We start from the raw sequence: 27,996 nt of genomic DNA, 5'->3' as shown, positions 1-27,996 counted from the left end.
GAAAGCCAGATGAAAGTAGCAGACTGTTTATGTCGTGTACATACGGTACTTATTATCCTCTAGAATATCTGTTAAAGTCACCTCCACAGAGAAAATGGACATTTTCGACTAAGCAGAATTCAAAACGCTTACCAGAACAACCTAACAAAGTCTCCATACTGCCGGCCAGTGTTCAGCTCCATAGAGCCTTTCGGTGTCCTTGACATTTAGCTAGTCGTGGTCATGACTTATAAATGGAAAATCTGGTACCATTTCGTAATCACAGCCATTTTTAGCGTGAAGAACGACGACGACTCCTCGCATATTCTGACGGTTCATGTAGAATGAGGTATAGCCTTCCAGTTGGATGACATCGCAGTTGCTTTGAAACCAAGTTTGAGATATCATTATGACGTCAGACTGGAACGAAAATTCATTGAGAAGGCATGTAAAGCTGCCGCCCTTGGCAAGAATGGAACGAGAATCAAGATATAATGCAAAAGGATAGAAAGCTGGGCGAGTTGGTACGGTAACATATTCTTCGTTTGTAGCGCGAAATGAAACACACACAGACTAGAAGATGAAAGGACGAGCGCTAACTCTCAACTAAACCTTTATTGAAACTATAAACTTATATATAAGTGATTGCAAACACCGCAGAATACGAACATGACAAGGCCTAAGGACTATACGTTAAACATATCAAGAGATAGGGAAGCCATAAAAACCAAACAACAAAAGGCACTACTTGATATCGACAAACGTGTTGAGAAGATGTTGAAATTCGCTTTCTAACAGAGATATTGATGCTTGGCTAACACATCATTTTGTGTTAGCCAAGCATCAGTAGACAGCCTATGTCGATGGCCTTGCTTTTACTCAAAGACTTATACGTCTGGTACGCCTCTGAGCATTCTGCTGGTTGAAAAAACACTGCGCCTAGAATAATTGTGTCAAGCACGTAAGAGGAATTGATTGGAGGTGAGCGTTTTAGTGGCAATGAGACATAATGTGCGCTTAAGTGCTTCGATAAAGAAGCGCCGTAGAGTGTTTTGCCGTTAATAGTAATTTTGTTTAGGTCATGTTGCCATGGATGCGTTCTCAGTACGTCATTTATAATCGCCCACCCATGATTAGGTGGGCGTGCACTTTGGAAAAAGTGTTCGTAATTTTCCTTTTCCACCTTCTTTAAATCCTTGGTCAGGCAATTACGGAGCTTCTTAAAATCCCCGAGAATCGATAGATCATGCGTTTATAGCAAACAACTCTGCAGTTTATTTTTCCGCTTAATCAGACAAATCAGGTCAAGGTTAGTCCATGCCTTCCGTGCTCGTTTTTATGGTCTAAACAATTTCATAGGAAAGCAGTGCTTGTATATTTTACAAAAACTCGTTGTACGCACTTTCTGCGTCTGTTTTTTGTTAGCACTGCACTCCAGTCATTATCTCGCACTCTGCATCTAAACAGATCCAATGCCGATGCAGTTATGGTTCGGTGAAATATTCTGGGCATGAGCGCATGCTTGCTAGCAACAGAAGCGTTTAAATCTGCCAGGCATATTACATGAATATCGCTGTTACAATTCTGTCAGCGTTGGTAACAAAACGATCTGGAACAGATGAACTGGTCACTGACAGTGGTGTGGGCGTTGTAATGACATTGCAAAAGCCAAGCGTGGTCAGTCCATTTAGCAGTTCCACAGCGTTCTGGTTTTCTGGGTAGGTGTTAAATTTAAAGTCTCCACCAAGAATCAGTCGGTACTTTTGATAATAAGCATGCTCAATAAGTCAATCAATAAAATTTTAAAAAATGCCACATTTCCCGCAGGAGGGCGATAACAAACGGTAAAAATGGTCTCATTACCACGTACACTGAGTGCCTCATAATATGGTGTTATTACTGCGACATCATTAACAATGGCATATACGTTAGTATTCGGAACATAAATAGCTACTACCCCACCTCGTCGATAAGTTCGGTTGAATGAATAGCGGGTTTATCCATCTAGATCAGGCACGCTGTTAAGTGTATTGCACCACGTCTTACTTACCATAATTGCTTTGAAGTTGAACAAGCCGCAGAGCAGTAGGGCAAAGTCATCACACTTGTTAGCGAAGGAGCGTGCTGTCAAGTGAAGTACTGTACCAACGTTTTGATTGGTTTGGTTGCACACCTTTATACTGTTTCGTTGTGCATATTCCTGGTAGAACATTTCGTCTTAAATTTAGTTAGCAGCCGTTATTATCAGCCTATGTCTAGGCTGTCGCCGCAAGGTCGCCCTCACGTAAAATAGCAATCCAGCAGGCCTGCTAGCACTGCTTTCCGCCCGAGCACTGTCAGCTTCACTGGCCGCTTCTGTCACGTCTATGCATCTATTCGTGATGCGTCAATTCTTAGCCTTCGCCAGAAATGCGTCCCTTTTCAGTCGATTTTTGAACTGAACTACAATGTTACTCTGGCCTTCCTTCAATGTTGGCACATGGTGGCAAGCCTCTATATCAGCGCGACATACAGTTTCACTCATAGTGGCAGAGATCGCACTGCTAAGAAACCAGTCGGTCTTGCAGCACGCGTATTCTATAAAATGCATTACACTCCTTCCTAATATATGACCACTTGGTGTTATCACCTGCATAAATGTTTTAAAAGTTTAAGCTCTTGCGATTGTTCTAGCAGGCGTGTTGGGGTTTCAGCGATGAGAGCTTTTTATCAAGTACGAACGAACAAAACAATCCATTAATCGCTTCGAGTCGCGATGAAATCGCCGCTGGCCTAATTAGGAAGATAGAGAAGGAGGCGATTTATGGAAGTTGCGGGCATATGTTTTAACTACAACAAAGAAAGAAAGAAAGAAAGAAAGAAAGGAAGAAAGAAAGAAAGAAAGAAAGAAAGAAAGAAAGAAAGAAAGAAAGAAAGAAAGAAAGAAAGAAAGAAAGAAAGAAAGAAAGAAAGAAAGAAAGAAAGAAAGAAAGAAAGAAAGAAAGAAAGAAAGAAAGAAAGAAAGAAAGAAAGAAAGAAAGAAAGAAAGAAGAGGCAGCGAACTTTGAACTTTACACCACGCGTTCAGAGGAGACGGCTATTGAGATTCCTCTATTTAAGATCGCTACAAGAGGGCCATTAGGTTCGTTGTATGTTGGATTAGAAAATGAACAAACAAAAAATGTGGTACCAGGGGTAATAAACTGTGTGTCACGCAAGAGAGCCTTCACTTGCCCAATGACAATGAGCTCAGCGGGTGTTTCTCTTACCATATGTGCTGCCTTCTTCTCTTGAATATTGTATCAATTCCTTTAGTTTGTGCTCTCACTTGGCTTCTTCATAATACGCACGTAGTGATAGCCTGAATGCATTAATTTTTGTTGAGCCCAAGGACGGACAGAACGGGAGATTAAAGAATCTGCAACAGCTACTGCAATTGAAAAAACAGAAATAATAACGGGGATCGCACGCACCATCACATGTTTAAGCTATTCTCATTTTTATTTTTTACCAGCTGCCACGGTTCAATTAATGGGAAACATGGGAAATGCGGGAATCATTTTTGAATACGGGAGCGCCAGAAAATAAACGAACACAGTTCCCACCATTGTTGCGCTGCAGTGGTCCACAAGGGCCTGTCAGAAACAGAAAGGCTTACACGGTAATGGATTGTATCATAAGAAGCCAACAAAGACTGACACCAAGGACAACATAGGGGAAAATACTTCTGCTTAGTAAATGAAACAAAGAAACGATAAATTAATGGAAATTAAGGTGGATGAAAAAACAACTTGCCGCAGGTGGAAACTGAACCCACAACCTTCGCATTTCGCGTGTGATGCTCTACCAATTCAGCTACCGCGGCGCTGTTTCCCCATCCACTTTCTTGGCTATTTATGTGTCCTAGTAGAACCCTGGGAGTGTTAGCCAGCGCCACCACTCACAGACCTTGGCGGCGGACGTGGAACGTCGTTTTTGCCGCAGGTGTCACGAGAACGTGATCTTTTTGGGTGAAGGCAACTGGTCAATAAACCCGCATATGCTATCTGAAGGCATCAACGTAGCCCGATGTAGCCGCGAAATGCGAAGGTTATAGGTTCGGTTCCCACCTGCGGCAAGTTGTTTTTTCATCCATTTTAATTTCCATTTTTTAATCGTCTCTTTATTTCATTTACTAAGCCGAAGTAATTTCCCCTATGTTGTCCTTGGTGTCAGTGTTTGTTGGCTTCTTATGATACGACTAATAAAAATCACGACCCTCAGTTAACCCCCTTTCTTCTCGTTTACGGTAATGGATTGTAAGTGGAATGAAAAGATGCTCTTTTGTATTGCTGCTCGCTTATTTTGTTTCGCCTTTTGTAATTTTTTTGCTTACAACGTGAGCAGTCTGCATATTGATGTCGGTTTTCATAGGAGTTTCGACCATCATTTACGCAAGAAATACTGCCGACTCTCTAAGTATACGATGTCGCGCTTAGACTGTGCCGATCCTGACATCTCGACAGGTACGTGAGTCACGGCAAACTTCGTACTCTTCCATTTGTGGAAGTGACGCTTCTATGCTTTTTTTTTAGGATTTCGGGCACACTGTGACGTGATCACGTACGCTGCGCACATTTCGAGCTTGCTACTCCTAGATACTTCCAGAGGGGAGGAAGTCGACCTGTAATGCTATTAAGAAATGCGTGACCGATTATAGGGAACGAACCTCAATTGTCCAGCAGTGTTCCGACTATTAGGCCTCTATTACATGCATGCGTCTGTCATGCCGAAGTTACTTTTTTCGACAAGGGGATTTGTTGTTTATCAAACGTGTGGCCCGTACGCTACGTATACCGCTTTCTTGCATAGTTTTCTCACGGCAACCGGTGCTCTGAGACGTTGTGTTAGACTGCATGCCTTCAGGATAGGCCCGCATTTATCGTCAGACGAATGCCTACAAAGCGTGTGAGGCCTGCGTGGGCCATCGCGCTAAGATATTTTGCATAATGCCACGGCCGTGCGGCCTCTTTCCAGCCGGACCGAGCCCGACGGTGATCCAATTTACCAATGGTCACTGGGGCCTCTGCGCAAACTTCGGAAGGGTGGCATTCGCTGTCGGTGTACTCGATCTAGCGAGTGGTTGATCGCAATCGAAAGCGAGCAGTGCGATCGGGGTATTACGTTTACTTTCTACTAAAAAAACGACGAATTTCTGGAGATTTACGCGCCTAAACCACGATATACGACGATGAGGCACGCCGTAGTGGGAGTCATTCGATTTATTTTTACCACCTGTGGTTCTTTCACGTGCACCCAATGCGTGGTGCACGAGCGTTTTTAAAGTTTACTCTATACTAAAGGATGTTTATTGGCATAAAAATAACAAAAGCACAGGTCACTGTAAGATTGACAACCATACAGTTAATAGTAATCGTGGTTGCACTAGCGAAAGTACTAGTGAAGGTTTCAGAGAAAATTTTTTGCAATATGTACAAAATATAACGATAGCAAAGACACGTACGTTATCCTGGTTTCAAGGGGAAACATGAAAGCCTACGTGCATATTATAGGCGATCCTGATGTTACTGCTCAGCCAAAGGTAATATTTTCGCTTTAAGCAACTAGCGTCTACTGTCCCATTAGTCGAGAATTTACGTGTGCCAACTAAAGTTGATAAATTGGGAGTGACTCCAGATGGTTGAGCCCTCTTTCAGCGGTTAGGGTCAGCTGCGCTGAGTTTTCGTGGGTGGATCTTTCTTAATGCAAGAATCAGGGTTAATAGAGCATAATTAACATTAATTAATAGGTATTCCAATGTAGGCCTTTTTCATTCCCGCCACAACTACTGCGCAAGGTTCTTCTACAACTTTTTTATAGCTACTCACCTAAATTACGAAACATTTCTTCCGTAATAAGAAGCCATTAAACAACTTTTCATAGGCAGCACTAAACCTTATTTTAAACTCTTCAGTACTTGGAAGTGACGTGGTTTTAATGCTAAAATAATTAAGGTAAGGGTTAAAACTTCGGCAGAGACACCTAAGGATGTTTATGTGTGGTAGTGCTGAAATTTTATTCTCGCGCGTTCCTTCTCCGTGCAAGCTCTCGCCTGCGTTCTAACTGCGCCTCGGTAGGGCCAAATCGAAACGCGCCATGCGTCCTTGCCAACGAGGAGTTCATAACTCGTAGGACCACTCAGCGGTGCCCAAGGCCACATTAATGCTTTTGTTTTATGCAGTCATTTTATTGGCTCATGACGTGGCGCCTCCTCCTGCCCGTTGGCTTCGCCGTCACGTGCCTAATGACGCACGCACTTTGCTCACCTTTAGTCAACGAGAACTGTGGAGCCTCCGTGGCATCGGCGCCGCGTGCTCTTCTCGCACGCCGGAGGCCCGTGTTCAATGCCCACCCAGACCGAAATGTACCAAATTTTATTTTCAAAGTCATTAGTTTGTTTATAACCTCCCTGAGAAATTTGATGTCTGTCCGAGCATATTTTGAGGTTTCTTGCTCTATGCGTCTTCGGCCATTTTTCGGTACCATCGTTCGACCACGCCGACGACTACGACGGATTTTCGCGTAATGGGGCATATGCATATGAATATGCCTTAGAGTGTTGAGGGTAAGTCGAAGAGCATATCGGTGATACCATACGTTCAACATATCGCTAATGCGTGGCATGCTCGTTGCGTTTACCTTCAGAATAGCAGTCTTTGTCTTTAGCTCTGCACATTTCAGAGTGCAAAGAAGGGGTAAGGCGTGCATAGACACGAACACCAGAGAAGTGGGCAACACGAACCCCGACTATCAACTGAAGGAAGCACTGAGGCGAAAACAAAAAGAAGACACAAAACTCATCTGCGCATTACGAATTAAGCATTGCATTATGAATTCTTACCAACTACCTCAGATTTCTGTCGTTCTAAGCACATTTCAGTAACGAAATTCATTTTGCTCTACAGTGGAATCGAATACATCGGAGTTGGACATGTCGGTATTCGCTTAGCTCTCGTACGAAATATCCCGCAGCAGCTTAGTGTCATGGTCGATATTCGCACTGTCTCGTGCTTATACGACAGTAGTGGTCTCGTGGACAGACGACTGCTGGATCAGTCCTGAAGGCGCCACACTTCTCACCATGTCCTGGAAGGGAAAGTACAAAAACATTTACTGTGTAGTATGTCCGTTTCACAGCTTATATAAAGGAAATTTAGAACCCGCAACATTTGAAAAAAATTCACGCAATAATTATTTTTTAATTACGGTAATAAACACGCCACTCGGCATGATTCTGTGGTGTGACAACGAATGTATCGTCCGTTAACGAAAGCCTGTACGTCGGTCATTAATATCCTGTGCCAGAAGCACAGGATACTAAAGGACAATCTATGGCAGAACCTGTGGCACAGCCAGAGCTAGTGCTGAATATCCAGAGTGATTTCTTGCCCTGCAAATGCAGAGAATGTTTTCAGGATTCATCGCAGGTTTTATCGGGCTTATACCCGACTTCGTAGCAAGCTTTGGGTATATATACTTCTTTAAACTGGCGTAACGCGAGGGCCTTCTAGCAAGTGATTATAATTTGAGCTCTATAACTGCACTGAATTCTGCGTTTGCAGCATGTGCTACAAAGACAATAATCACCAAGGTAATTACGGAAATGTCCTGGTTAGTAATTGTATTTCTGAATATTGTACGATGGCATCTGTTAGCCCTGGCTCAATATTTGTTCAGGGACAATTATAATTTTTCTTTCAAATTACTATTATTTATCTAAAACAGTCGCTGCAGGAACATGTGGTATAATTTCTATGGAAATGTGGTCGTGCATACAGAAATAGCGTGATGGTGCTAACTGCGTACGGAATTGGTAGCTGAGATCCATTAGTGACAGTGACTACCTTACTTAGACGGTTATGTTACCAACTCTATCCTTACCAACTGCCGTTATACTAAGGTAGCAAAGGCTGTAACACTAGTTAGGAACTCCTGTGATCTTTCTTTAAGAGTGTACTTACAAAGTGTATCCGTCATAAGAACGACTCATAACTTGGCGTCAATTTCCAACGTGATGCCTTGTAATGATTGGTGAGAAAACTGGTTAAGGCCAGTTATGAGAGCTTAGCTGGGAAAGGTAGGCCCTCCTACTGCAGACGCCAGCACTACCGTCCACAATGCTGCAAGGTTTTAATGAAACAAACTATGAAGTAGAATTTAAGGACTTGCAGCGGGTTCTATTCAGAAGCCCAGCTCTTACGAAAGTTTGCCATAATGGAGCCCACGCCGCTACGAACGCTAAAGCAAAACTCAACGTGACCGTCTGAATACCATATTAATACCCACGGCTTGCCGAGGACAATGGTGAGGACAGCACAGGTGTATGATGAACACGGGGGGGTTCTTTCAGTGTTCACCGGCGATTCCTGTTTTAATAGCGTGCTCGGGGGTGGTATGTTAAAGAGACGTGTACAATCGCGCATGATTAATGTGGACATCGCACGCCGTCGCGTTGTCTCCGTTGAAACAATGGAACCTCGCTTATTAAAAAAAAACTCCCCAGATGAGACCTTACTGGACGCGCGTTCAACAATGTGCTCCAAAGATCTTGCCGTTAATTTCTATTTCTTGTTGCTGCGGCTTGGGCCGCTTTGCTGACTCAAGGAACGCGCCACAGCGGCGGTTTGGCCGGGTGGCGTGATTCAGTTGCGTGAACTTCGATGGCGTGGCGAAGAATACAAGGTCCTTCCTCCAATCTCGCGTATTTTCTCTTCATTTCGGTAAGGCCGAGTTAAGCGTCGCGGTGCAGGTGCGTTAAAATATACAAGGCGTGTTAAATTGTAAAACACTCTTCGTTACCGGATCGCCTCTGCCGTCGTAATAGGGACAATTTACGCGTACGCGATGTCCTTCAAGATATGCTGTGCCTTAACATACTTCACTAATAGGAGCTGATCTGGTTATTGTGAAAAACCGACGCACTCCCTTTCATGTACAATATGTACGACTGCATTCAGGGAAATAGCCTCTGATTTCACGGCTGAATTTGCTTTACTCAGTCCTTTTTCTTTTAATAAGCGACATGACATGATCACCAGCGTATCACGCATTTTAATTGTTTCATGGCGTGTATTACACGAACCTGGGGCTATGAAGGGAACTGTTATTCAGAGGCTCTTAATACGCGAATTTTCGGCTGAATTTGCAAGCGGGGATGTAGAATTCACTTGGATGTGACGTTTACTTATTCGCCTAATGCTGTTCTACATCTGCTCGGTATCTTTTGTACAAATGTAGACTAACAGATTGAAGAATAGATTTATCATGTTTTCTGGTGCCTAAAAATGGAACAGCCTGCTAAAGTTATTGCTGTAGAGTTTCATATACCTCCGATGCAAAAATTTAAAGAAAATGTGCAAGTGCATGTGTCTCTAGTTCCTTGTTACTGTGAGTACTTACTATCTTAATTCATTATGAAACACGAGCCATAATACGAGATCTCGTGCTCTATTTCCTACGTCAACTTATTTCGATGGGTGGAGGAATGCAAACATGTCTTGTGCTTTTAGTGCCTGTCAAAAGAACTCACGCCGTCTAAATTAACCTGAAGACATCCACTGCAGTGTCTGTTATAGACCGCGGTTTGGTCTGGCACGTTGAGCACCACCTCTAAATTAGAACATAAGCGGTTCGCTCGGACTTGACGTCGTACTTACGCCGCGTCCTGCAGAATCTGCAACACAGGTTCATCTCGTCCATGGGACGCATGAGCCTCTCGCCAGGGGAGCAAGGCCTAACGAAGCACTGGAGACAGGACGTCCACTTTCCCGTCTCCAGGAGCTTGATGTTGTAGTAGGTGTTGTAAGGACCATACACGTCGGGCTCCTTGGAAGCCACTGCCGAACGTCGCGCCGGTCCGACAATGAAGGCGGCAGTAAAAAGGAAGGCGTACGCCGTGGTTGAAGCGCTGTCCATCGTGGCTCTCCTGAAAACATACACTTTAAACCTGTTGATCTACCAAGCCTGAAAAAAAAAAAAATACACGCGCACGCCGCACGTTCGTTAACTCACTAGCTGCGTCATCTCCCGCAATTGATTGAGGGGCTCCGACAACGTCACAGCGCATCTTCAACTCAAGAAGATTAAGAGAAACCGTTTTCTTTTTTTTTGCATGGCTTGGGGCATCTGTGTTTGGATTTCTCTGTCCCTGACAAATTAGTTTCGAGGTCGCGTGATCACAATGATGTCCGCGAATATACGTTAGCCTTCGACGCCTTCAAGCTTCATTCTAAACTTCTCTTACACCGTCCTTGCTGGTGACACCTACTTGAGATGTGCCGTCGCGGCTGGAGAGTTTTTTTTTTAACTACATAGCCGCCTTACACTGCAACATTCTTAAAGTCACAACTTTCGCATTGTGTTTTAGGCCTATATTTAAGTGATTCTACATACGTTGTTGTGCGCACAGTTGCACATAAAAAGTTGTGCATACGCATGCAAACTCACCTTGCTTACTCGCCGTTAGAAATATCTCTGAGGCCGATAATCTTTTCGGCCTGGTTTTCATGTCTTCTCAACAAGTAGGAAGATCGGCCGGAACGTGCTTTCACTGAGTAGTTTAGCATATGGCAACTGTTGGCTTGCATTTCGTTTTCTTTTCATAGTGGGACTAAAACTACGTATAATCGCTTTATGTTCTTTCCTGCTCCAAAAATGTATGAAAAAAAAACACGGTTTTGAATCCCGGAACATCTGCTGATGACCTGCTAAGGACAGCTGGCGTTATATGCTCCGCTAAGCCCGGTTTAACTGTTGACGCGCCTTCACGCTCGATGAAATTCTCAGAAAGGCGCTTTGCTTCGACACGCACACTCGATGTTATTGCGCCGGGTGGAAAAAAAAATCGCTCATATGTTAGCTCCTTTCACAGAAAACGACAGTCTCACGTACCTATTTTGTCAACCAGCCTCCCAAGTTATACGAATTCTTGGGAAATCATTTTGCTGCTGCTGCTACTGTAGTTGTTCTTGCTGACGGGATTTAAATATGTCCTGCTGTTGTTTTTCTCGCTTCGTTTGTTATTCTCCTGCCACTCTCACCAGCTTTCTTGCTTTTGTTCAGCAAGTAGAGGGGCAGCGATTACCCGCAAAGCATGTATATATATATATATATATATATATATATATATATATATATATATATATATATATATATATATATATATATATATATATATATATATAGTCAATGAAACTCAACCTAGTACATGTTATTGTGATTGTTTCACTTGATTGAACGAATAAATTACAATTATTCATTCATTTATACATTGACGTATTTTTTTTTTTGCATTGAAAATAATTTTCAGCTTTCTCTTCTGCTAGAAGGCGTGTTTTCGGAAGCGGAAGAGAGACAGCTAGACCACGTACACGCCTGTTAACGTCACAAGGTGATGATGATGAAAATTTTCTTTATCCCTCATTAAAGGGAAGGAGGCAACGTAATAGAGTGTGGGGGGGAGGAACTACTTGAAGTAGGCCTCTATCCTCTCAACCCACTCCAGGATGGCTTCCTGAAGGTCGGGCCTCGAGCTGCGTAAGGCAGCCTCCCACTGCTCCTCACTAGATATTAATTCCTTGCACAAGAAAATTTTTGCTTTACCTAAGCTTGCTTGCCAATATAGCCGACAACCTCTGAAATATCAGCATTGGTATCTTCTATGTTATCGTTTTCAGTCCTATAAAATAGCAAACGCGATATGTATTCAAACTAGAAGATGCGTGCCTCTGCAGCGCACAGCGAAATCAGTAAAAGTCTGTGTTAATCCTTTTTTTTCCTGACTTGGCTAAACTTACGACTGGAAACATTAGCTGCTTCGCCATTCTGACGTTGTGGGTGTGTGTCATAAAAGGGAACCTGAAGAAGATGACAAAGAAACTGGTTCCAAAGCTTCTAACCCTTGACATTTAAGATAACACACTGACACAGTCATGAAGGGCAAGGACGAAGAGAATATGGATGCTTCAAGAAGTGAAGTTTCTTCGGTCCCATCCAAGCGCAAACAAGCGGCCAAGAAAAGGCACAAGACGTTGAGCAAAACGCGATCTAAATCTCCGAGCCGAGCAACTAGCCGCCTTCGGCGTCGCTGTGTTGACGGCGCATCACAAAAGATGTCAAGCAAGAAGCCTTCGGCAAGTCCCAGCGGTTCCCTCAAGTCCTTGTCTCCCAATCGCACGGAAGGAGCGCCGAGCACTCGGAAAGAACCCGCAGAAATCATCGATCGCGAGAACGTCAGCGCTGCGGTACCAGCAAAGGAAGGGAACCAGCAAAGTGAAGCTGCCATTCGAAGCACGCTGGATAACAAATATGAGCCTCCGGTTGATCGCTTGAAATCTCTAGAGACAACCACAGCCGTCATCGTGAGCTCTATGTCTCATGTCGAGCCACCCAGCCAGTTCAGCGAAAGCACTCCTTGGTACGCTTGGAAGGACGAATATGAAACTTTGCCAAGCACTCCAGACGCAAGTAGCTGGGCCTTCTTGAACGAAACTGACATAGCCATCATCAGTGATGGGGCTTCCACGGGTCAGCGACCTCCGCGATACAGGGCTCCAACAAATACACGCGAATCAAGTCCCGTACAAATTAACGGGACAGTGCCTCTGAATACTTTACGTGCTCGAGGAAGAGTCTCGAAAACTCCTGAAGATGCAATGTTATTGAGGCTGTCAAGACAAACAGGCCCTCTGGACACCGCTGCAAAGAACCGCGAATCGCCGGGTGCGAGCGATTCAACAATGGCAAATACGAATAGCGATAAAGGAGAACAGCTTGGTACCACCGGGCCGCAGGATGCCAAAGCCACAAGAGCGTCCAAGAGCGTTGCCGGGACTTCCATGTCGTACCGCCCCATGACGTACCGGGGTTCCGTGAGAATGTTGCGCACTGGTGGTGACGCCGAGTTCCTCTCTATCGCGGTAGCCATCGACGTATTGTTCGTGATTTTCGTCATACTTCTCGGACTGCAATTCGCAGTCGTAGGCCACGGAAAGAAGAGTAATAAGACTCAGCAAGGCTACTCCTTCTGCTGCAAGGAGGAAGCTACGGAACTCGCCGCTGTCGTCGACACGGCAGTCAACCCGTGTAATAACTTGTATGAGCACGTCTGCCCCAACGTGCTACGAATGGATATGACTGACGTGAAATTTGCGGGTGGATTTGAGAGGAGCATCTTTGACGGCACCGTGTTGTCTCGTAGCACGGCCGGTGAGCTTCTGCTGCACTACTACAGGATTTGCAACGATGCCATGAGAGCGAGCAACCTAACCCAGCTCGCCGCAGATGTGGCTAGTTTCCTCCTGGACTCTGGAGTAGTGCAGGCAAACATGACCAGCCGCGCCATAGTTGGCTCCTTTTTCTCAACCGTGCTAGCAAATGGGGGATTCTTCATTGTGCAGATAAAGATCGTTCAACAGTCACTCGTGCAGGCACTTACTGTAAAACTTGCAGAGCCTGAGAATCTGATAGCCTGTGACCATTGTGAAGGCATAATGGAAGTCGTTAACCAGAGACTAAACACGAAATTTACGAGGGAAGAAGTGCAAAGCTTTGAAAGTGTGGCTGTTTCAAAAAAGCTGTGTTCAGCCTCAACTAGTGACGCCCAACTGCTAAAAGCCCTTTTCCACACCGTGGAACCCAGGGTCATTGAAATGATCCTCAATTCCAGCCTGTTTGTGGATTCTTCTTTGGCGTCACGTATTGTAGTGACGGTAAACTGCTTTGACGAAATCTCATACCTCGTCTCTACACTTGCCGCTCCAAGTCATCAGCCTTTGTCCAGCGCCTTCCTCGTAGCCGATGCTTCGGCGAGGCTGGTGAAACAGTTGTTTGTCGCCATTCCCGGCAAAGAAAAGAAAACAAGCTTCTGCAAAACTCAAGTGAAAACCTTGAGCAACTTGTGGAACGAGTACTTTGTCGACCACGTCGCCACCGCAGATAAGAACGTCGTCATGGTTAATATTTACGAATCAACCAAGGTCGCCGTATTGAAGAGCTTCATCGAGCAGAAAATATTCGACCAGCAGGCAGGAGAGCAGCGCGACGCAATCGACATCATCGACAGCATGCTCCTGGTCTTGCCTCGCGACTCCTTGCCTACCGGGCTGGCGATGCCGTCACCTCCGACGACATCGGCGAACTTTCCCGCCCACTACTACACCACGCAACGCTACGAATTCCTGGCCAACAGAGCCCGCTTCGTTCAAGACCTGCCGGATTCCGTCGCCAGCTCCGCAACGGCTCCAACAAGACGCGGCCGCAAATTGTACGTTCATCCGGGCTACTACCTCTCCCTGCGACAAGCCTTTAAGTGGTTGCCCGCGATTCACTTCCCGAAGCTAGGCGCGGCGCTGGCTGCGTTCATGTGGCACGCCTTGCTTTACGAGCGAGATTGGTCCGCAAACACTACCTCGAAGATCCGCGGCTTTACGGAATGTTTCGGCAGCAAATACCTTGGAAAGCTGCGACTCGCAGAATCGGAAGAGATGATCGTGGCCTCCGCTCTGGCTCTCGTCTCCATGAAGCGTGCTAGCAGAGAAGACGACTTGTCGAACGTCCCGGTAGAAGTGACCGAGGGGCTCACCTTGTCACACGCGCAGTTCTTCTACCTCAACTGGGCCTTGAGCAAGTGCTTGTACGACGGGTCTGCTGGCAAGGATGTTGCCGTGAACATTCCCGCCACTTACGCCGGCGACTTCCGCGCTGTGTTCGGCTGTCCCGTCGGGTCGTATATGGCTTACGGTAATTGGTGCCCCTTGTGAGAACTGTGGTCACTCTTTGTGCGTTGTTTGGGAAGTTGTAGCCTTTTTCCGTTTGCGTTTCAAAGCTATTGCAACGTACTTTCCATTAGTGAAGGCCTTACAGCACCGTAGTCTAGTGCACCGTCAGGCTTAACCGTTTCTTCATATTTATTCTTCATTCGTTCGGTTTCCTTTCTGCCATTAGTGCGACCATTAGAGCGTGCTATAGACCTGCCAGAAATAATATACTTTTACTTAAAACAGAACTGAATTTCCAGACCGGTCTAAGCATTTTCGTTGGTACTGAACTTGTCTGCTTCCTAATCACCTCCCCGTCAGCCACTACAAGAGAAATCTGTATCTTCAGTTACAATCAGTAAATTATTAAACAGTTCTCTTGCGCTAATGGGGCTGTAAGGATTTTGTAAGCGTAGAGAGAAAGCCAGGAGCTTATTCCCAAACCATAATGATAGATGGCGCTTCATTTATTAATCAACTCGCATTCCTTTCACGTCCCAATTTTAATGCGATTATTGTATTAGCGACCAGGCAAGTTGCAAGCAAAAAGAATAATGCACGTTGCGGCTCTCACGGCTTTTGCAGCTGTAACCAACACTGATAGTGCATCCTCGAAGAAAAAATTCCTCAACAAGTCCCGTTTTGTGCGCATGATGGCTACGAATTTTAGCTCTTACTCAAGGATAGCTTTGAAAAGGGTCGTTTGGTCACACAGTCTCGGACTGGAATACTCAAATAAATTATCCTAAGCTGATTTGAGCATTACGAGTGCAACTTAAACGCAAAGATTTTTACTTCCAGCTTATGCAACAACCACGACGACTTGTTACAATCAGGAGCTGGAGAAGTGACACAGTGCGGCTCACAGAAGGGTTCCCATAGTACAGCACGTTCCTTTCATCGTCGAAATCGACTTGTTTGCACACGATGCCGCGTACACGGATGACAGGAAGAAGGTATCCTAGGATATAAGTCGATGGGAAAACTTACAGGTCAAACACAGGGTGGAAATGAAATGTAAATGACGCGAAGCCTGTTTAAGTCAAGGTAGCCGCAGTACTCGATGACACGAGTATACAGCCTCATTGCCGGCAGCTGTTAGCGGTCTATGTTACAGGGATCATGGCAATATGTGGCGCTTGTCGAGAGAGAAATTTTGTGAAGTGTCGGCACAGAGCAGTACGACACATATCTAGTATGGACAGATTTAAGACTTCTGCGACCGATCTACCATTCTGGGTTGTCGGTCAAGAGCTGGCACGTACCCAATGGGCAAAGTTGTCTACTCTGCAAGCCAGCTAGCTGCATCTAGCACCCATAAACTGGGGAAAGGGAGGCGGGGAAGCCTGCAAAAGTGTCGCTTAAAAAGAAAGTCGTCCGAATTAGGACGCTTTTGACCCTTTAACATGAATTGTTCTGGCGGTAACAGAAACAGGAGGTACCGTATGGCAGAATTGAATTATTCAAGCAGTGGTACAAACACCCTTCCAACACACACTTCACACGATAACACCTTTTCTACTTATAGTTGCTCTTCAGCTGAAGACATAGTTAACGCAGCGCAAGAACACATTCTTGGGGAAACACAGCGCCACACTATGCAGGCACTCATTGCAACCATTTTATTCGGCAGGCAGCAAAAGAAAAACAAATGGAGGACGCTTAAGCTTCGCCTTTAGAGGAAGCTTTAGCTCCGGTGCTCCTTTCTAAATAAATGTAAAAGGAGAATTCCTTTATCTCAGCAATCACTGCACCAAATTTGACGCGGTTTGTTGCATTTAAAAGAAAAAACATAAAATATAGTGACTGTTTGTTTCGAATGTTTTATTTAAACCTTCAATATTTTATTAAAAATTGACAAGACTGAATAAAAAACAAAGCTATAACGTTTACAACTCTGTAACTCGGCAATGGAAAATGATAGTACAATCCTTTGAATTACATCTAATAGTACATCTAAAGCGGACAAAATCGATATGTTACACATGAATCTCAAAAAATTTAGTAACATGGAAATACGCCTTTTGCGGAGCCTTTGTAAACAACGTAACAAATTCACGTAAGATGTAAAATGACGTATTAAATTTGTTCGCTTTCAAAGGTCTAATGGATGCCGTTTACAGAACCGCGATATCTGTTCTTGATGCAGAGCTATGAATTTGTAAACTTCGTGCTACTGTTTCTTTCAAACATCCGGATTCTTAAAAAGCTTTTGAACAAAATTCAAGCCCTAAATCAAAATTCCGCTTCTAAAAGTCACTATAATTTAACTTTCTTTCTCAAATGGAACAAATTTCATTAAAATTGGTTTAGGGGTTATTTCAGAAAAAAGTTCTTGCGTTTTACATGTATTTGAATAGACCGCGTCGGAGTTGAGCCTGAAGGCGATAGCATTCAAAGATCCCTGACTGCTTCTCGCGCTTCCCGGCAACTGCAGCGTATCTAACCGTAATGTTTACCGGGAAACGCTCGCGGCGAATGCTATGCATGAAGGCGGGCTTCTACTAGAAACGCGGCCTCTTGCGTGTACCACGCTGGATGGATGGATGGATGTTATGACAGTCCCCTTTGGAACGGGTAGGTGAGTTGCGCCACCAAGCTCTTGCTATTATACTGCCTCATGTCCTACCTAGGTTGAACAATGAAAAAAAAAATACACTATGAACTACCACGCCCAAATTTTCTGATCCCCTATTGCGAACTGTTATTTTGTACGCCTCCGTCTTTTGTCGTTTCCCTACTTTTCTTCCACCAATCCTCCAATCGCCTCTTACTATCTCTTACTAATCGCCGCGATGCAGCGCAGGCGAGCGCCATCTGGAAGTGTTTCAAGGAAGTGGATGCACCGCTCCGTGGACTCAGAGATACTCATGCGCCAACGCGCGCAGATGGTGGACGCCATCGCTGGTCTATGAATGGTAGAATGCTGTGAAAGGGGTTTGTTTGAGTTTTCGCGTAACAGAATTATGTTTTCTTGTGTGTTCATTGAATGAGCTGTTATGTAACTGAATATAAAACCATATGAAATAAGAATAGCACAGGCTTGTTCTTACATCGTACCGTTTCACTTCATATGAAACTACAACAAGTATGAAATAACTCACCCAGCAACATGTTACTATCGAATGCACTGTATACACGGAAGGAGCCAAGTTTCTTTTATTAAAAATGAGCTGCTATGAATTTGAGCAAACCCCTTCCGTGGCAGAAGTTTAATTATAGAGGCAGAGGAATGTTTCTGCTTCTCTAACTGCCCATGTGCTCGTAAGGTAATTATGCACAGTTCGATCTCGCTGCTGAGAAATGTCATCGAGGACAGAAATAGTATATAGAGCCCCAAGAGTCTACCACGGGCACCAATGCGACGATGCAGACATTTGTAATCAGTACCACAAGGGATAGCGGGCGAAATTCTCAGCCTCGGTTTCGACGGCGCGCAGTCAGCCCTCGTGGGTACGTGCCACATCTGAAAGGCAACAACAACAATTTTCCGCCAGGGTAACGGCCGTTGGAAGAGGAAGCAAAAGAGGCCGCCTCCGTCGCGTGCTCACCGCTTGACTGGTGCGGACCAGTCGTCGTTCAAGGCACCCCGCACGCTCCCTCCCCGGCAGCGTAAGGGCAGGCAGCCGCGTCTCCCTACCCGTCGGGGGCAGCCCCCCTCAGCGTCAGAGGCGTCGAGCGTGCGGACTGCTTTGCCGACGACGCCCGTCTGGAGTGGTTAGCCACACCGGTTGTACGGTGCGGACCATAGACCGAACCCGGACCTAGGAGAGCAGCCTGCATCATGAGCAACACGCGCGTCAAGAAGAAAGGCGAGAAAACGGTGGTCTACATGGACGGCCAGCAGCTTCAGGGCTCCGGGTCCAACATCATGATCTCGTGCGGTCCGGGAGCGTCGCAGTCTCGCGGCACCGTCTATCAGATGCCCAACTCGTTGTACGACGGCGGCACCGCGGGCATAGTGTCGTGCATGGGCAGCGGCGGCTCGAGCTGCCGCACCACCGTGTCCCTGGAGAACATGAACAAAGAGCCGCAGATCCTGCGCGTCGTACCGCGTGGCACCACCATACTCGTGGAGGAGGTCAAGCCGCCGCCCAAGGCGCAGGACTCCGGCAGCGCGGCAGGCGGCCGCTCCAAGTACGGTGCCTCCAGGAAGGGATCGCCGACCATTCAGGTCAGGAGGGATTCGAGCGGAAATGCTCGCCTCTCTCGGTCTGCGTGCCCACCTATTTGTCACCCACTGCTACAGTGTATTCAGTTTCACTTTTTTTAATTAATGCGGAAATGAATAGATTATTTATTGCTGCCTTTACCCGGAGAGAGATACGAGTCAGTAAAGAAAACTCTATCATGCTTTGATTTCTTCAGTTTTTCACGTGAGAATGTAAGTGAATTCGTGGATGGAGTCACACTAAGGCTATACAGTCGTACGATTCTGCAGGCTTTCTGTCAGTGATGTCCTTAATCAGCCTATTGTTTGTGCGATCGTGGTATCAGGTGACAATGTGTATTTTTTTCTAATTTCTTATAACTTTGTGTAGCAAGCGCTGTTTTGTTAACGCAACGTAATTTTAAGACGTTCGAATCTTTTTATAGAATGCACGCTATATGGGGTGTTTCTTTTAGGCTCTACAGAATATCTAAAGGTGTAAGATCGCATAAACGTAGCCTTTGAGCTTGATTACCCCAAGCGGTGGACATGTGCGAGAAATCTAAATCCACAATTGTATAATTCACAAGCATTACTAATTGAGTTTTAACTGATTATTTCGTGGCACGTATTGTAGTTTACGAATTGTAGCCGGTGAGTTTTTGAGGTACATACATTTGGAACGATTTCTGAGGATGACATGGGTTTCGAGACATGCGCCATCAGACTTGCGGTAAAAATGCACTCTTGTTCCACTTACTTTTTTTTAACAAAGCGCCATTTTATGCACTGAAGCACAAAAGTATCTCGAGTGCCCATATGTTTCGTCGTACACTTTGAAAGGGATATCTCGAAACTGGCGTCATCCTGAAAATTCGTTCCAAGTGGATACGCCTTGCGTACTCGCAGGCTACAATCTGTACATTACGATATGTTTCGTGATATAATTATTTAAAATTTTTACTAGTGACATTTTGTTGATTAGTCGATTATGCATATATATGCACGAGAGGCAAGTAATGCCCCTAGTGCAAGTAATGCCCGTCTCTTAAAACAATCCAAGCTGAAGGGCTAGAATTGTGCTATCTGCCAAGAGCAAATTTTGACAAATTCTTTGTAGTCTGAAAAAAAAATTTGAAAAAAAAATGCCCGGTATAATACGTACTTTCCTTTCATCTATTCTGACACTTCAAGAATTTTGAGACAGGTTTTCGCTTGCAGAAACTCAAGAAAATTGTTCTAAATAGTTCTGATATAGCTGAAAAATGAAGTGTGCTTAACGCCAGTGGCGTTTAGAGAGCCTCACAAAAGCGGCGCGGGTCGTCTCTTTACTCACGGAATTGTGTTACCGCCAGCCCGCGCTGGTGAGTGGTTGCGGAGGGGCTGTAGGAGGTCGGTTGATTCATGCACATTTACCTAGCAGAATCGTGAAATTATGAAAGCTTGGATCTTCAATTAGCAGTAGGAAAACAGCAGTAAGACCAGCTATTACTGACGCGTAACGTATACTTAAGAAATGCTTCCTCCAAGCAGTGGCCATTCTCTAGTCAGCACTGTATTACTGAAGCGAACCTATATCAAATGTCGTCCAGTTTCCGCGTGGAACCGCTTCGGTATTTCCTTAAAAAAATTTCTACACCAAGTTACAACAGAGGGTAACGGCAACAACTACGGACATATCCAAATCACTTTACGAGCACAGCACTTATCATTCTATCTAGGGGCTACGACTCGGCCTTTAGCCACAGACGTGTCCGACTTGCTAAGTGCCATTTCCAGTGTAACATAACACAGGCTTTCTCTCTCTCTCTCTCTCTCTCTCCCCTCCCACTGGGTTTAGCTGCTGAGCGCGCCGGCCGACCTCGCGGCCGCTGCTACTTCCTTGGTCTCTCGTCACGTGGGACATCCGTGGCGTGAAGCATCCTTGATTTCTCAGAAATATTGTCCAATTGATTCCCGTCTACAGCCAGCATGCTAACATAGAAACTACGAAAAAAGATGACCCGTGCAAATTTAATCGCAAAACTCAATAGCATACCCCACAGCAAAACTCGAAAACATTACTCGAAGCGCAAAACTCGAAGAACTGCTCAGCGGTGTTCGAGTTGACACTAACGATTTCGCGTTCACTCATAACGAGTGCTTAGGTGTCTACGGATTTTTAAAATTTTACCTATTGTTACAGCTTTGAATTCATTCTGCCACATTTATAGTAGACTACTAAACAACACCTTCTTCTGATTGCTCTATATTTAGGTAACTTTTGGCGTAAAAAATATCTAGGTTTATTATTCTTACGTTTACTGTTACTATGTTTACTTTCTACCCGCAGCGGTCGCTCAGTGGCTGTCACGCACTGCTGCCGAGCACGAGGTCGAGGGTTCGATGCCCGGCGACGGTGGGCCCCTGTGTAGTTTCAGAACGTCCATTCATTGATTTATTCAACTATTTCGGAAAGTGCCCATGGAAAACCGAGGCCTTGGTTGTGGTGCACCTAGAAAAGGTAGAACTGAAAAGATACAGGAAAAACGGGAAATCATAAGTTAGTCTTACGCCCAGAAGAAAAGTGCTTTGTTCGGGTTAGGAAAAAAGTATGCTGCGCAAAGCCACAAGGTATGTTTTGCGCTTTACCAAAATCTTTGCCCCCCTCCGTTTCAGGAGCAATTTCGAGACCTACCCCCGTCGAATCCTGGTATTTGAGTAACGTTTCGCTTCCTCCTTTGCCCTCACTTCTTATTGTTCTACCGGCCGCTTCCACCCTGTTCCCTGTTGTGAGTATAGGTGCCAGTGTCTGCTATCGTAATCACCATGGAACCACGGCAACCAGCGCCGTCAGACGTTCATGACGCCGCTCCTCGACCCCCCAGGTCCTGCAAGAGTGCGAGTCTTCGGTCGACTACTACCCGCCTTGCACGCCGCCGGCTTCCGAGCCGGGACCGGCCGAGCACTGCATCGAGTGTCTCGAGGAGCTCATCCAGCGCCGCCGCTCCGTGCGTCGTTACGACCGCGACGGCCAGACCGAGATGCGGGTCACGACTCGGTTCGTGGACGAGGACCAGATACCCAGATCCCGAGGCGGTGGCTGCTGCCCCACCTGCGGCAACCCGATGCCCAGGCGCGCACGTGATTAGTGACGTTCTGCGCACGCAGGCCGCTCGTCGCAGCGATTTCGCGGGGCGCCTGGGCGTCATCGTCTGCAAAATCGTCTGCGTCGACGTCACTGGTTCTGAGCCGTGTGCAAAGCCGGGGACAGGCTGCCGTTGGCGCCGTCTTTTCTAGAGCAGGCCGGTCGTCTTCCTCTGAGGTCTAGGGCATCGCGCCGATGGATGAGCCGGTTTTCCTCAAAGAAAATTTTGAAAAAGAAAATTCGCAGCTTTGGTTTATCTCAATACGGCGCCTGGTGTTTGTTTGTTTCTTCACTTCGTATCTATTTGCCATATGCTTCAGAAGAGAGCTGTGATACATTAGCTCACGTTTCCATCCTCCTGACTTCAAGTGGAAGCCACGAAGGAACAAAGGCGAACTCAGTAGATGAACAAAAAATTCCTGGTCGAGTAAGGTTTCCTTAAATTACGAATTCGCTCCTGCGGAAACCAAAGTACGTTGTTTTGTGGATTTCTGCGTTAGTCAAGGGGGTATAAGTACTAGCTTTCTTACTGGAAACTACCTCCGACCTTTTGAATTTGAAACTGTTTTTGATTAATGTAACACTGATGGATTGCAAGATGCCCACATTGATTTAGCTTCCATTATTGTGTTTAGCTTATGTACATTGGTTCACTCTGGAGTAATTAATTTTGCTTTCGGCTGTAAGAAAATAAACGTGGTGCATGACTTGCGGAGATTAATATGAAATTCGTCATTCTTTCCCCCATGCAGCACGGGACGCTCACCAATGCGGGTATATGTCACTTCCTACAAACGCGGCTTACATGGTTATATTGCGCTCAGTTTTACACAGACGATATTAAGAAAGGACAGGACGTGGACGGACGTAGCGCAAACGTGGACGTGGACGGACGTAGCGCTTGCGATAGCAAAAGAAAAAGAAATGTGCGTAAGCACTCCGTCCATCGCGCTTATCAAAGCTGAGGTTGAGTTTGCCAGGGCGAACGGGTGCCAGTGAACCACGTATGCCTGACCCGAACTATGATCACATTCCGTTAACTTGTCATATCTTTTATAACCCCCCCCCCTCGCGCCATATCTCCTTGTATATAAGCGCGTTATTTAACATTATTAAACAGTTGGTAGTTTGCGCTACGTCCGTCCACGTCCTGTCCTTTCTTAATATCGTCTGTGTAAAACTGAGCGCAATATAACCATGAACGTTCACCAACTAGCCCCCTTCATTGCTTTACTAAACGCGGCTTACCTTATATGTTTTGCGGCATGGGTGGCAGCGGACACTCTTCAACGCAGACCTTTTGGGTGACGCTGCAGATATTCCCCTTATGGCAGACGACGGCCGACTCGTCCCTCTGCAGGCTGCACGCAGAGCCAGCCACTGGAAGTTGAAGTAATTCGGGATAAGTAGGCTTAAACCTTCTCCACGAGAATCCTTCGCAGACGCGATTTGGAAACGTTTATGCGGTGTCTCGTTCCTAGCTCCACCGGTTCTGTGAGTCTGTATAGTAAAGAGTTCTTGAAAGTGGGTAGAGCATGCAGTGAAAGTCGAAATCCGCGTGAAATTCCCACGATAGGAGCTGTGTGCTAACGTTCTACGTCAGGTCACCTTAATGTGCGAGGCCACGTATTCTGGAAAGCGATGAGGCTTGCGAGGTCAAAATAAGATTTTATTTTATATTCATAGTTACTTATTTAGAGAATAGTGCAGGCCATCAGGAGGCCCTAGCAGGAGTGAATATATATACACTCGACTAATGCACAAATACATGCAGTTCAGATAGTTATGCAATAACTATCATGCAGATCGATGCAGATAGATGCAATTTAGATATAGTTATTTAGATATAGTTATGTGCAGAGAAAATACGAGTTATAAATCAAAGCGAGCTCTAGAAGAATTTTTAATATTCCAATTCTCCGAATATCGTTTATTAAAGGTGTACTGACGTGATACCTTACCCAGCATGTTTTCTGGGGTTTAGAAGTTAAGAATCTTCACTTAACGGGCAAAAGAATGAGTCGGAATTATCACTTCAGTACTCCTTTAAGAGTTACGTCCTTCGCGACGATCCACTACTCCAGTCACTGGGTGGTTAGTTAGCCTCTAACGACGTGACGCTTTCAGCGTGGCCTGTGGTGTGACGTAGAGCGGCCATGTGGACCCCATAATCTTTTTCGATCCCCAAGTGCAACCTTCGTGCCCCACGTTGTCTTGATAGGTGTTATGGTACGTCCCTTCATCGCATTCACCTGAATTTCGTTTACACAAGTCCCTATTTATTTAAAGTTCATTTGTTCAGCACGGCGTCGTATCCCGCCTGCGTTGTTCACGAGGACTTAGATCACTTAATCTGCATTTGCAGTCACTTTCCAACTTCGAGGGCTGTTTTGAGGAATGGTTTGAACATGCGACGTGATACGCGACTTCAGCTGCGGGGTTTTCTTGAATCGTAGCAATATCCGGAATCTCAACTGCACTTCCCTACAGCAGCTATAACGTTTCTGCGGGATGCATCCTTCGATGACACCCTGTAAATAACTTTTCTTTTAGTGCATTTGTGTTAGCGTGTGTGTTGGTGCGTGTGTTTTCCTTGTTTTTGTTTTGATCCACTCTCTTTCTTTATTGGCTCGCCACCTCTCTTGCAGTAGCATGTCAGGCCTGCTGCCAGGCTAGCCTATCTATATCGGCTTATATAGGGATATGTACTATAGTTTTAAAATGTGCCAGTGACCAGCTCATTTCTGCACGGAATTTCGCTAAGGCACAAGCACCGATACGTAAATATCTTCACCGCAAAGGAATATCCGCCTTCTAGCGCATAGTTCCTTTATTAAAGCGAAGATTTTTTTTGTCTTCCTCCCGGTGTTTGTCGCGTCCGCCCGGTCAGTTTCTCGAGGGGAGAAAGGTGGATCGATCACGACGACGGCGTAATCTGCGGTCATGTGGGTTAACTGTTGCGGGATCACGTGATATAGTCGCAGTGTATCACGGCACTCTATCCCCATGTGTAGACTGCTTGTTCTTGCTTCTTTGGGAACTTAGTTACGGCGCCTGTCAACAGAACTTCATGATCATCAGCAGCAACAGCAGCAGCAGCAGCCTGGCTACGCCCACTGCAGGGCAACGGCCTCTCCCATACTTCTCCAACTACCCCGGTCATGCGCTAATTGTGGCCATGTTGTCCCTGCAAACTTCTTAATCTCATCCGTCCACCTAACTTTCTGCCGCCCCCTTCTATGCTTCCCTTCTCTTGGAATCCAGTCCGTAACCCTTAATGACCACTGGTTAGCTACCCTCTTCATTACATGCCCTGCCTAGGCCCATTTCTTTTTCTTGATTTCAACTAAGATGTCATTAACTCGGGTTTGTTCCCTCACCCAATCTGCTCTTATCCCATAATGTTACACCCATCCTTCTTTCCATAGCTCGCTGCGTCGTCCTCAATTTAATTAGAACCCTTTTCGTAAGCCTCCATGTTTCTGCCCCGTAAGTGAGTAGTGGCAAGACACAGCTGTTATACACTTTTCTCTTGAGGGATAATGGCAACCTGATTTTCATGATCTGAATATGCCTGCCAAACGCTCCCCAGCCAATTCTTATTCTTCTGATTATTTCAGTCTCATGATCCGGATCCGCGGTCACTACCTGCCCTAAGTAGCTGTATTCCCTCACTACTACCCATGCCTCGCTACCTATCGTAAACTGCTGTTCTCTTCCGAGACTGTTAAACATTACTTTAGTTATCTGCAATTGTTAGACTCACCCTTCTGCTTGGCCTGTCCAGGTCAGTGAGCATGCATTGCAATTCGTCCCCTGAGTTACTAAGCAAGGCAATATCATTAGCGAATCGCATGTTACTAAGGTATTCTCCATTAACTTTTATCCCAATTTCTTCCCAATCCAGATCTCTGAATACCTCCTGTAAAGACGCTGTGAATAGCATTCGAGAGATCGCATCTCCCTGCCTTACGTGGTTCTTTATTGGGATTTTCTTGCTTTCTTTATTGAGGGCTACGGTGGCTGTGGAGCCACTATAAATATCTTGCAGCATATTTACATACGGCTCGTCTACACACTGATTCCGTAATGCCTGCATGACTGCTGAGATTTCAACTGAATCAAACGCTTTCTCGTAATCAATGAAAGCTATATATATAAGGGTTGGTTATATTCCGCCCATTTCTCTGTCACCTGATTGATAGTATGAATATGGTCTATTGTTGAGTAGCCTTTACAATATCGTGCCTGATCTTTTGGTTGACAGAAGTTTAAGGTGTCCCTGAACAGAACTTCATTGTGTTTCAAAGAACACGCCGTATTTAACAGTCATTATCAATGGTTCCTGCACTAGACCTTAATCTCGCCCCGTTTATATAGGTTCCATCTATAATCGGGAAATATTTTGTAAAACTTTTTCCTCACTGAACTGAAATGACGTTTTACATTAAGTCACAAAATATAAGGAGCACCGTCCCATATATTCTAATTTTCTACTTTTGAATTCACACAAGAATAACTACGTGAAATTTCTTACACATAGCCACTGTCAGCGGAAGAGTGTTCCTCCTAATTGTATTTATTATCTGGAACATGCTTTTACACACTTGTAACTGGAACCATGCTTAGTTTTCTGGGACATCGTTCCACATACTTGTTCCACATACTCGTCACCTATTGGAACCTGAGCGGAACATCGTTTCATTTAAGTGTGTGGAAAATACTTCGAAAAAACGTCCCGCTTATAGCTGGAAGCGAAGTGGAGCGAGATTGTTCTTGTAATTCCCAAGCACAGTTCCACATCAAAGTAAAGTGGAACAAGTTGTCACTATTTATTTTTGGCCGTCGACAGTACACCTGCGGAAAGAAGGTTAGGTGTCTTAACCTAATTATTGTACTAATCGATCAATTATTTATAGAATTGCTAAATGACCTACACCAAAATCCGTACTCGAGCATATCAATAGCGAACCTATGGGCTTTGCAATAAGTTTCCCGTGCTTCAATTATTCATCCTTTTGAGGCAATATTGTATATATATATATATATATATATATATATATATATATATATATATATATATATATATATATTATATATATATATAATATATATATATATATATATATATATATATATATATATATATATATATATATGTGTGTGTGTGTGTGTGTGTGTGGAACTGGTCTCTATGCTTCGAAGGACTGCTTACTTACCCGCGACGTGGGAGCACCTTCTACAGCAATACTTCCGTGTCCCAACAATGGGCGTCCTCAGTTTTTCTCGGTCGCCGACGCAAGGCCGAGCAAAGCATTGGAGACACGGAAAGAGCGTCGCTTCCTCTTCGGTGCCAACGTCGTAGAAGACGGAGTAGTTTGCTCGGTCCTCCTCGCAAGCCTCGCTCATGGATACAACCGTAACCGCTAGTGCCAACCACAATGGTTGTTGCATGATGACTAGCTATTTTTTACACTGAATTGTGGAAGAGCTCGCTTGTCTAAGCACGGAATATTGAGTTTCACACTCGCACGCTAGTTGCTCATTAAAAGCCTCTAACAATAGTATGCAAGTGAAGGGAGTGCAGGCGGCAACGATGCCTGCTTAGAAAAGCAATTTTCTCATAAAAGTTATATTTAACCGTTGAAATATATTAGCGAACACGTGCTTAGAAACATGTGTATTCGAACGTTAGCATACAAAATGGGATATATCGTAATAAAACTTTTCTTTTTTTCTCAAACGAAAGGTTCGTTGCCAATTTTGCTTTAGTGAAAACATTTACTCTTGGGTTTACATTTAGAAATGCAAATTTCACGGCTTTTATGGTTCTCATCGCGCGTATACTTGTGACTGGGGAGATGTGGGAGATTTAGCTGCAGTACGAATGGCAAATGTTTATTGTTCGTACATGAATAACGGACAGCTGTGCCGAGTTCGTACTTAAGTAGGAACAGAAATTCTGC

General features: G+C 45.1%; 1 protein-coding gene and 2 long non-coding RNA genes across 4 annotated transcripts; 1 reads left to right on the top strand and 2 right to left on the bottom strand.

The window, feature by feature from the left end:
- Positions 1-6,871: 6,871 nt before the first annotated feature.
- On the bottom strand, positions 6,872-10,582 carry LOC135903734 (uncharacterized). Its single transcript, XR_010564916.1, has 3 exons — positions 10,444-10,582; positions 9,654-9,922; positions 6,872-7,083 (listed from the first exon to the last, which is right to left on the bottom strand). It is a non-coding gene; the product is annotated as an uncharacterized lncRNA (long non-coding RNA).
- A 7,668-nt stretch (positions 10,583-18,250) lies between these two features.
- Positions 18,251-22,292, top strand: LOC135903620 (uncharacterized). The gene is made up of 2 exons (XM_065433927.1): positions 18,251-18,927; positions 21,771-22,292. Exons 1-2 carry the CDS (start codon positions 18,538-18,540, stop codon positions 22,032-22,034), a joined length of 654 nt encoding a protein of 217 aa, XP_065289999.1. The 5' UTR covers positions 18,251-18,537; the 3' UTR covers positions 22,035-22,292.
- LOC135903621 (uncharacterized) lies at positions 18,953-27,619 on the bottom strand. Of its 2 annotated transcripts, XR_010564868.1 has the most exons (4): positions 27,250-27,619; positions 23,279-23,410; positions 21,202-21,412; positions 18,953-18,967 (listed from the first exon to the last, which is right to left on the bottom strand). It is a non-coding gene; the product is annotated as an uncharacterized lncRNA (long non-coding RNA). The 2 variants fall into 2 exon arrangements; XR_010564867.1 differs by lacking the exon at positions 18,953-18,967 and having other exon boundaries at positions 21,165-21,412; positions 27,250-27,609.
- Positions 27,620-27,996: the final 377 nt, after the last annotated feature.

The sequence above is a fragment of the Dermacentor albipictus genome, chromosome 9, assembly GCF_038994185.2.
Source record: "Dermacentor albipictus isolate Rhodes 1998 colony chromosome 9, USDA_Dalb.pri_finalv2, whole genome shotgun sequence".
Taxonomy (NCBI): domain Eukaryota; kingdom Metazoa; phylum Arthropoda; class Arachnida; order Ixodida; family Ixodidae; genus Dermacentor; species Dermacentor albipictus.
This window is presented reverse-complemented; position numbering and strand designations above follow the sequence as displayed.